The sequence below is a fragment of the Tripterygium wilfordii genome, chromosome 10 (genome assembly GCF_013401445.1).
Source record: "Tripterygium wilfordii isolate XIE 37 chromosome 10, ASM1340144v1, whole genome shotgun sequence".
NCBI lineage: Eukaryota > Viridiplantae > Streptophyta > Magnoliopsida > Celastrales > Celastraceae > Tripterygium > Tripterygium wilfordii.
The window spans coordinates 9255658-9266326 of record NC_052241.1 but is presented as its reverse complement, the minus strand read 5'-3'; the positions used below and the strand labels follow the sequence as shown (position 1 = coordinate 9266326).

The 10669-nt window shown below is 38.5% G+C and overlaps 1 protein-coding gene across 4 annotated transcripts; it reads left to right on the top strand.

The window, feature by feature from the left end:
* Positions 1 to 882: 882 nt before the first annotated feature.
* On the top strand, positions 883 to 10548 carry LOC120007529 (protein TOPLESS-like). Of its 4 annotated transcripts, none has more exons than XM_038857808.1 (28): positions 883 to 1035; positions 1596 to 1713; positions 1839 to 2018; positions 2146 to 2259; positions 2372 to 2530; positions 2986 to 3163; positions 3242 to 3368; positions 3486 to 3595; positions 3704 to 3911; positions 4025 to 4134; positions 4239 to 4308; positions 4418 to 4491; positions 4570 to 4665; positions 4773 to 4868; positions 4987 to 5114; positions 5227 to 5461; positions 5540 to 5698; positions 5781 to 5876; positions 5966 to 6118; positions 6608 to 6718; positions 6802 to 6981; positions 7065 to 7193; positions 7265 to 7360; positions 7774 to 7962; positions 8049 to 8218; positions 8520 to 8794; positions 9133 to 9209; positions 9664 to 10548. In XM_038857808.1, exons 2-26 carry the CDS (start codon positions 1634 to 1636, stop codon positions 8731 to 8733), a joined length of 3462 nt encoding a protein of 1153 aa, XP_038713736.1. In that variant the 5' UTR covers positions 883 to 1035; positions 1596 to 1633; the 3' UTR covers positions 8734 to 8794; positions 9133 to 9209; positions 9664 to 10548. The 4 variants fall into 4 exon arrangements, with proteins under 4 accessions (XP_038713736.1, XP_038713735.1, XP_038713732.1 ...); XM_038857807.1 differs by having other exon boundaries at positions 9593 to 10548; XM_038857804.1 differs by lacking the exon at positions 9664 to 10548 and having other exon boundaries at positions 9133 to 9400.
* Positions 10549 to 10669: the final 121 nt, after the last annotated feature.

Here is a 10669-nt window from a genome sequence, read left to right as displayed (position 1 = left end):
ACTAGCTCAGATGTTACTTATGGGTGTGGTATTTTATAGAGATATCGAGTTCGAACTTTCTCATCCCTGTACTAAAAAATATATATATTCGGCGTATGCAAAAGTTTATAAACATATAGTATTTTTTTTAAAGAGTGTGGGACCCACGTATTTAGTACCAATCAAATCATATCTGGAGGTCAGACTTCAGACTGAACTAGGGAAGAGTGTGCGGGACCCACTGACTTCATGTGTCGGTAAGAAACGCGCCAAGAGAATTTGATTTATTTCTTCTTCTCTTTTAGATCACGATTCCCCGACTCCCAAAGACCAAATAACCGTCTCGTCACTCGAATTACTTGTATCGCGATCGCGTGATAAAATAAAAATACGTGGATTGCGACATAGTGGCAAGAACTGTAATATTGAGAAAATCTGGGGCTGAAGTTCATGTTTGCAGAAAAAAAGGTTTGTCGCTTCGTCTGGGGAGCCTGAGAGAGTGAAAATCGCTTTTATGAACTTTCGACATATAGCCAAACCTGGGTCCCCTCAGTTACTAGCCGTTAGATTCATCGTAACGTACAAAGACTTTTGCATCCTGTGATCAGAGTTAATGAAGCAAGCCCGTACTTTCACGTAGATGAAAATTTCTCCTCCTAGTAAACCAGCTGTCAGCTCGAGATTCCGAGCCGATAAAATTCGACAAAATGAGCCGGTTAAGTGGGGCCCATGGAAACTGTGCTTATAAATGGATACAGTGCGCTTACGACAACGAGCATATCAAAAACATAAGTTATCGTTGATATGATATTGGACCTATCAGTCTATTTATCAGTCTCCTCTTTCTATAAAAATCGCCATTTTCGCTAGTTACAATGTTGGTATATATATATATATATACACGCATTTCTTGTCTTTAAATTTATTGAAGGGGAAGTGGAGAGATAAGTCTGTGCTCTGTCCTTTGGTTCTGGAGAGGGAGAGAGATTTCGTTTTGTAGAGAGAAGCTTCGTTGAGCTATCTGTCTCTGAATCTCTGCATATGCTTGTGAACAAGGTTAGGTTTTGTTTGAAATCGCTCTTTCGTTACTTTTTTATATAAATGTTTTGGATGGAATACAGACGAAGGTGTGGTACAGAGTTGCAGGGTTAGTCACAGCCCACAGGTTCAGACCCTCCACATAATATGTGGGGTAAGGTCTGCGTGGATACTGTTCCCGATCCCGTCCACTGCGGTAGCTTTGTTTTTGTGTTCATTTTAGTCTCTTTCGCTTTTGCATATTCGATTCGCATAGGGAATAAAGCTGCTTTCGTGTTGTGTCTTTGATCTCTAAAAAAAATTCAAAAACCCTAATTTTTCAACTTTTATATCGACCGGATTTCACTTCGCATATCATGTGTTTTCTCTGTCTGGCTATTAATTGTTAGAGAAAAGTGTTGTTGTTTTTTCTGTGTTAATGTTGAGTCGTTGACGATTGTTGAATGATCTAGTTTCTGGTAGAAGTTTTTTGTCATATTATATTAATTACCATTATTTTGTTTTTTATTTTTATTTTTATTTTGCTTGAAATTTATAGCTAATTCTGTATTGTCTGTTTACCCAAATGTCTTTGGCAGATCTAGTGATGTTTTGGTGAAAGAACAGGGGTTTCATCATGTCTTCGCTGAGTAGAGAGCTAGTTTTCTTGATCTTGCAGTTTCTCGATGAGGAAAAGTTCAAGGAGACTGTTCACAAGTGGGTTTTTTTCCATAGCATTTCAGCCTATGTAGTTTTTTATTTATGAGTTTTTTTAATATTAATTGTTTTTAACCGTTGCTGTGTACTGACCCGTTCTCATTATTGCTTAATACATTAAATAGGCTTGAACAGGAATCTGGGTTTTTCTTCAATATGAAACATTTCGAGGATGAGGTGCATAATGGAAATTGGGATGAGGTAGAGAGGTACCTCTCCGGATTCACAAAAGTTGATGACAATCGTTATTCTATGAAAATATTTTTCGAGATTAGGAAGCAGAAATATCTTGAGGCATTGGATAAGTAAGTTTGCAACTTCCCTTGTTAATTTCTTATGTAATGATAATAACTGCTATATATGTGTGTTATTTATGCCCTTTATGCTGCATTTTCTAGCCTTAATAGAACGAGGGCATTTGTATTTTAACAGGCATGACCGGTCCAAGGCTGTCGATATATTAGTAAAGGATTTGAAAGTGTTTGCCACATTTAATGAGGAGCTTTTCAAAGAAATCACTCAGCTATTAGCATTGGAGAATTTCAGGTATTACCTTTGGATTAATGTAGTAAGCCTAAAGTTGAAGGTACACTGAAGTTATGCCTCTACTTGAAGTAACCATAGTATATTCAGTTAAAAAGAGTTTATTTTGATGTAGGGAAAATGAACAACTATCCAAATATGGAGACACAAAGTCAGCAAGAGCAATCATGTTGGTTGAGCTTAAGAAGCTTATTGAAGCAAATCCCTTGTTTCGTGATAAATTGCAATTCCCAAACCTTAAAAATTCAAGATTGCGAACTCTCATTAACCAAAGGTAAAGTTCTAAGACTTCCTGTAATGATGGATTGATGTGTATTCAAATTTCGAAGTGGTTGGAAGTGTTATTACTTGGGGATATAATTTTTTTCCCTCTCTCTTTAATTGTCATTAATACTGAATGCATTTGTTATTTGTTGCATGAACGAGTATTTTGTTGGATTTGAAGCACTAGCTAATGAATTTGTACTCCGTGATTTTATTCCCCAGTAAAAATTATTTAATCTAATACTCTGGTTTTGCCATTAAGGGCTACTGTAATGAGAGCAGAGGGAATTCCAAACAGTTGCATCTTTCAGTTTAAGTATTTGGAGTTTATGTTTTTGGTTAAGTAACTTGAATTTCTATGGCTTGGGCAACCTGACCTTAAAACCATTGTTAGTCACCTTTTTCTTGGAATAGTCGTGGCGCTTTTTGCATGAGTAAAAATCTAATGTGGTATGCAAATTACAGCTTGAATTGGCAGCACCAGCTTTGTAAAAACCCTCGACCAAATCCAGATATAAAAACCCTTTTTGTTGATCATTCATGTGGACAACCAAATGGTGCCAGGGCTCCCTCTCCTGCAAACAGTCCATTGCTTGGATCCTTACCTAAAGCTGGAGGTTTTCCGCCTCTGGGTGCACATGGGGTAGGTTATCATGCTTTATGATATCAAATTTTAACTGATCATGTTGTTTCCTAAATGTATGCGGCTTTATCTTGTCAGCCATTTCAACCTGGGCCAGTACCAACTCCTATGCCACTTACAGGCTGGATATCCAATCCTTCCACCGTAACTCACCCAGCAGTTTCTGGAGGAGGGGCTATTGGTCTTGGTGCTCCATCAATTCCAGGTAGTAAATTCTGTGTGTTTCCTGTTGACGTGTAGGAAATTTCTTCATTTTATGGTGCAAAGATTGTTGAATATGATCCAAGGTTTAATTATACCTGTAATTAATTGCATACTACAGCTGCTTTGAAGCATCCAAGGACTCCGCCAACCAATCCTTCTGTAGATTACCCATCTGGGGATTCTGATCATGTTGCCAAAAGAACAAGACCTGTGGGAATCTCTGATGAGGTAATCTGCGGGATCTATTTGCATTGCTGAACATTAATAAGCTGTGGAGTTAACTTGTAATTTTGAATTTATTGTCTCAACTCATTGAGGTCTGTTCTCTATTTGCAGGTTAATTTGCCAGTTAATGTGCTGCCAGTAACATTTCCAGGTCAAGGTCAAGGTCAAGGTCATGGTCATGGTCATGGCCATGGCCATGGCCATGGTCAGGCATTTAGTGCACCCGATGACTTACCGAAGACTGTCACACGGACTCTAAATCAAGGATCGTCTCCTATGAGCATGGATTTTCATCCTGTTCAACAGACTCTTCTTTTAGGTCTGCTTGCAGTCTTCAATTTGTAGTATTTCATGTATGATACTTGATGTTAAGCATGAGTTTAAATTCTTTTGCCTTTGACAATCGATTGTTGTTTCAATGTGATGTTATAGTTGGCACGAATGTGGGCGACATAGGGTTGTGGGAGGTTGGCTCCAGGGAGCGACTGGTTGTAAGAAACTTTAAGGTGTGGGACCTCAGTGCATGTTCAATGCCTTTGCAGGTTTGCCCAATTATCCTCTGAGTGAGACCAGTTGTTATTCCTACTATATGCTTAATGCTTGAAAATTAGAATCTTAAAACTGAACTGATCCTCATGGAATTCAGGCAGCTCTAGTCAAAGATCCCGGTGTATCTGTGAACCGTGTGATTTGGAGCCCTGATGGTACTTTATTTGGTAAGTTTGAAGGACTGGAATTCTTTAGTGGCTATTATAGTGGAATCATCTAAATATTTTAGGGGTTAACTGGAGCATAAACTATGTATCCTTTCTGTTCAAATAACAGGAGTGGCATACTCTAGGCACATTGTGCAAATACATGCTTATCACGGGAATGATGATGTGAAGCAGCACCTGGAGGTATTAAAATTTTGAGTTAGTGAGTTCGTATCCATTTAACCTTGTTCACTGAAAATGACGAGCAAAATTTTAATGTAGATTGATGCTCATGTTGGTGGAGTAAATGATCTTGCATTCTCCCATCCAAATAAGCAACTTTGCGTGATTACCTGTGGTGATGACAAAACTATAAAGGTTGGTTTATCATGTATATAATTTTTTTTTGTTTTTAAATTTCTGAAGTTTTTTCTGAGTCCCCGTTGTGTTTTTTTTTTCAACTGGAATTTCGTTTGTGTGTTTAGGTTTGGGATGCTGCTTCTGGTACTAGGCAGTATACCTTTGAAGGTCATGAGGCACCTGTTTACTCAGTTTGCCCTCACTATAAGGAAAACATTCAGGTAGGAACTCACCTTTTTGTTTGTTGTGTTCAAGACTGATCTATCATGTTTATAATCCTTTCTTGTACTTTTCACTGTCCCTTCTTCTGATGTTCCTGTTTTTAATGTTATTCGTCAGTTCATCTTTTCAACTGCACTGGATGGAAAGATTAAAGCATGGTTGTATGACAATTTGGGATCTCGAGTTGATTATGATGCTCCAGGTCGCTGGTGCACAACCATGGCTTACAGTGCTGATGGTTCAAGGTTAATATACTTCAACACAATTTGTCAGCTATGCTCATCCTCTACTGGTTTTTAGTGCATTGTCAAACTGAAATATGGTATTTTTTTTATGTCACCCCTTTATACTTCACAGACTTTTCTCTTGTGGAACAAGTAAAGATGGTGAATCGTATATTGTTGAATGGAATGAAAGTGAAGGGGCTGTAAAAAGGACCTATCATGGATTCCGCAAACGTTCTTTGGGTGTTGTGCAGTTTGATACTACGAAAAATCGATTTTTAGCTGCTGGTGATGATTTCTCCATAAAGTTCTGGGATATGGACAATGTTCAACTCTTAACATCAATTGATGCTGATGGAGGCCTCCCAGTAAGTTAATTAAAATACATTTCAAGAGAATTTCCCGAGGACAGTAGTTGATTTTTTTTTTCTTTTTCTCAATATTAGGCTAGCCCACGCATCCGCTTCAACAAAGATGGCAGTCTCTTGGCAGTTTCTTCCAATGACAATGGGATCAAAGTTTTGGCAAATTCAGATGGTATTCGATTGTTGCGTACATTTGAAAATATCTCCTACGATACCTCGAGAGCATCAGAAGCTACAAAGGTAGCAATATTAGATGGTTGATTCTTGGTTTAATTATCCTATAGATTATATCTGCCTGTCTGATATTTGCTATCTCATGCAGCCTGTCATAAATCCAATTGCGGCAGCAGCAGCAGCAGCTGCTACTAGTTCTGGACTTGCTGAGAGAAGTGCCTCTATGGTTGGCATTACTGAAATGGTACGTCAAAATTTCTTATATACATATGATCATCAATTGAAGATGTAAATTTGTTGTCACACTAGTACTGAAAGAATTTTCTTTGCTAGAACGGGGATGCTCGGAACTTGGGAGATGTAAAACCAAGAATAACCGAAGAATCCAATGACAAATCAAAGATATGGAAGCTGACTGAGATCAATGAACCATCTCAGTGTCGGACTTTGAAGCTACCTGAGAACCTGAGCCTGAGAATAACCAAGGTATGAAACCTCACTCAATGCCTATATTATTGAAGTTTTCTTAACATATTGATGGGTTGATTATGTCTCATTTTGCTTTGTCGTTGTCACAAATTCTTTTAAATTGTCAACTTAACTCCTCTTGTTCAATTTGACAACATTCTAATGTTTGGGTTTATTCACACGCTGCTTTCTTGTACACTTACTGGTACATGTTTTGGCAAACCTCTGAATGAATTACAAGTCTGTCCTGGGTGTGTTTCACATTTTCGCTATTCTTATGTCTTCTTGTTGGTCTCCTAGTGGAAAAAGATGGGTTACTATTTTCATTAGCAAGGGAAACTAATTTTTCTTAGTAAGGGCTTCTATGTGCTTGCCTGAGATTTAGTTGCTGAATTGCAAAGTGAAATCATGAATTGTTGTAATTCATTTCGACTGATTGGCTTTCAGTAGCTTGAAATACTGCTTCCTGAGAGAAAATTCTCATTTACTTATTTTTTCTTAGCACAGATATCAAGGTTAATATATACAAACTCAGGAAATGCAATTTTAGCATTGGCATCGAATGCTATTCACCTTCTCTGGAAATGGCAAAGAACTGATCGTAACACAACTGGAAAGGTACTGGGACATTACATAAGTGCTTGTGAATTATCCATATGTCAGTTGTAGTATGTCTTCTCATTTTGTAATTCATATTGCAGGCAACTGCTAGTGTGCCACCTCAATTATGGCAACCATCGAGTGGCATTTTAATGACAAATGATACTCCTAACGTTAATCCTGAGGATGCTGTTCCTTGCTTTGCGTTGTCGAAGAATGATTCTTATGTCATGTCAGCATCTGGTGGAAAAATCTCTCTTTTCAATATGATGACATTTAAGGTAGCCCATGAATCTTTGGGTGTACTTTGATTTATTTATCTCTATTTCCATTTTACCAATTCCATTCCCTTGGGCAAGTGCAGACAATGACCACTTTCATGCCTCCGCCACCTGCAGCAACATTTCTTGCTTTCCATCCTCAAGATAATAATATTATTGCTATTGGAATGGACGATTCCACTATTCAGATATATAATGTTCGTGTGGATGAGGTATGTGGGATTCATGTATGCATAGTTTCAGAGTTGTGATTGGTTATTTAGTCGCCATTTTATTCATTCAGGTTAAGAGCAAACTGAAAGGTCACTCACAAAGAATAACAGGCCTTGCCTTCTCTCATGTATTGAATGTGCTAGTTTCATCAGGAGCAGACGCGCAGGTAATAAGTTTATATTTGCATACTTGCTGTAAAATATTTGCTTTCTGGCTTTATTGTTTTCACTTCTCATATAGTTGTAACCATGTTACTGCATTTATTTCTCTTTATGAAAGGTGATTGCTTGGTATAATTTAGTACATAACAATGTCACATCTCTTGTTTCTCTTCCCCTTCATGTGGTTCTTGATAGGAATCTGTCTTCAATCGTGTTTCCAACGTCCAATGCTGCTTAATGTACTCATATTGTCCTTTACTTGTGCACAACAATATTCTATTCAATCTATTTCCGAATTATTAGTGTTATCTCCATTAAGTTCTTTCCTATTTACTGGATTGTTTAGGGCTCGCCTGTAGTAAAGCACAATGGAAGCCTAATGTTGTTTCACTTACCATGTTGCAAATTCTTTTCTCAGCTCTGTGTGTGGAGTTCTGATGGTTGGGAGAGGCAGAAGTCTAGATATTTGCAGCTTCCATCTGGAAGGACACCAACAGGACAATCAGACACACGCGTACAGTTTCATCAGGACCAGAAACACTTCCTTGTTGTGCATGAGACTCAGCTTGCCATTTATGAAACAACAAAACTAGAATGTGTAAAGCAGGTAAGTTTTAAGTGGACTGCTGGTTGTAATTGAAGGAAACTATTGTTTTGTAGTTAAGGTATTAATTAATTCTTTTATGTTGACAGTGGGTTCCCAGTGAATCTTCCGCTCTAATATCTCATGCAACATTCTCATGTGATAGTCAGCTAGTATTTGCCAGCTTTTCCGATGCAACTGTCTTTGTGTTCAGTGCTGGTACCATGAATCTCAGGATGCGCTGCCGTATCAATCCCTCTTGTTATCTTCCAAGTGTTAGGTACTTGGATTACATTTTCCCAAGAATAGTTTTGTTGGTTAATGTTTCGGCGCATTTCGTTATGATACGTTGGAATGTGGAGCTTTTGTTTCTGGTGTCAACTATTTAGAATGGCCGACTGTTAAACTTTCTTTCTGGTTCATGCTCTGATAATTTGCTCTTTGTACGATCTGATTGTTGCTTATACTCTAGGTTTAGTAATTAGTACCCACTTTTTGATTCTGGAAGAACCTTGCTCTTCCTTTTGTGCTCTTTTTTTTTTTTTTTTTTAAATTTTAATGTCCAAATGTTCTTTCTGCAGGGCATCTGCTGTTCATCCACTTGTGATTGCTGCGCATCCACAAGAACCAAATCAGTTTGCTTTGGGATTATCAGATGGTGGGGTTCATGTCTTTGAGCCCCCTGAATCTGAAGGCAAATGGGGTGTTCCTCCACCAGTTGAGAATGGGTCAGCTGGCAGTGTGCCAGCTACCCCTTCAGTTGGGCCATCTGGTTCGGATCAAGCCCAAAGATGATTCTATGGCTGCCAGAATACAAGTTCTTTTACATGCTTGGCTTGGTTGCCCATCTCTAATTTAGGTATGCTTTGTGTTTGACCTGTTGCTTTGCTTGATAAACTGGCAGTTCTAGAGCTGTGCCTGCCCAACTAGTTGATTCTGCATTTGCATCCACCATAATTTTTGTCCGAGATTGGGTCATTCAGAAACCTGTGTATTGTTGTTGTTGATCAGCTCATCCAACCATATGGTTGAGCCAGTTAACTTTCAGGAATGCTAAATATGCTAAACCCTAAATTTGGAGGTGAAAATGTCTGCTTTTAACTCCTTGATTCTGTTTTTTTTGCAGCGTTTATTTGTTTTCCTCTTATTTTGGCCCTTTCTCATCCTTATTTTATTTCAATTCTTTTGCTCTGCAGTTGAGGTTCATGATATGCTATTTACTTGAGAAAGAAACACGAGAAGCTGTAGATTTAACATGTTGGTCATCTAAGGTAATTGTTGTAGGAAAACTGCTAGTTAAATGTGTTTTTTTTTTTTTTTTTTTGCTTTAGAAAGGAAATTACTTTAGCAAGATCCTACTTATGTTCCCCCTTCCCATTTATATTTCTTCTCTCAGTGGTTGAATGGCTACCATCATGCTTTATACAATGAAGTCCTTAAATTAAAATTACTGTTGTCCTTACCGAATTGGATAACCTTATTTACTACTCACACTTGCCGTTGACTATATAATTTCTGAAGATGTCTGGTAAATGTGGCAGTGTGTATAAGCTGATTTGCCTCTAGTAGGATTTTACTCAAGGTGATGCTACTTCTACAGAATACAGCACTTTTTTTTCGATGATACAGTACACATGTAAAGCTATATTAGCAGGTTCCAGTCGAGTAGCGTTGGACACGCACAGCCTCGTAGAAGGAATGATGTAGACGCTCTGTTTATTTCAGTTGGGTCTCGTCTCAACTGTGCTAGTATTATCAAAACCTTTTCCACCATTCCATTGGTCTTCTTGCCTCAATGAGCTTCACCATTGCCATGGCCCTTGCCTATTGTAGTCAGTATGGCATTCCCTTGCTGATGTCTCTTATCATCTGCTGCTTGCCATAGTGGCATGGAAGGCAAACTTCCACTGTATCGAGCATAATGTCAACAAACGATTAGACATGTAAGTTGCCATTGATGGTTTAATGCCACCACCATCACCATTGGAGCTCAAGAAACCCATATCTCGTGGGCACCAGAGAATTCAAAGTTGGCAGCCATTTTGAAGTTGAGGGGATGATATGTTTGCGAAGCGTTCTTCCTTGAAAGATCCAAGTAGTAGATGTATGTCTTCTCCAACATCTGCTTCTGAAATGCGTCCTTATCAAGAACCTGGTTTGGATTGCAACAGAATGCAACAACACAGTGCCAAAGATTAAATTCATCCAGAAATCAACAAACTTGATAAGACTCGGCTGTTTTGTTATTTGATGATAAAATAGAAGGGTACACGAATCAGGTGGTGGACTGGAGGGTGGGGGGTTGGGGTGGCTTCAGCCTTCAAGAACGGCCTCAAGATCATCATTCCTTGTGCATACCAAAATGGGCCCCTTGAAATCAAGCGGCATTGGCTCTACCCTCTTCTTAACAAGCAAATTCAGGACGTTGCCCATCTCAAAATACAAAATAGAGAGGGTTTTCCAATGCTTATGGTCATGCCATGATCTGTGTAGTAAAACTAACTTTGGTGGATTGACATAAACCAATAGGCAATGGAATCTGGCAAGGAATGTTCGTTCCAAAATCATTACTATAGGCCTGTAATGATATTGATTTGTTGAGTTATTGCATGGGCTTTGGCTGCATCTTCAGATACCTTCTTGTTTTTTTATTGCACACCCAATTTGATGAAGGGGGATGTTTCTGAAGTTTGTAGTCAAGCCATCCTCCTCATAACTTGAGCTTTATATG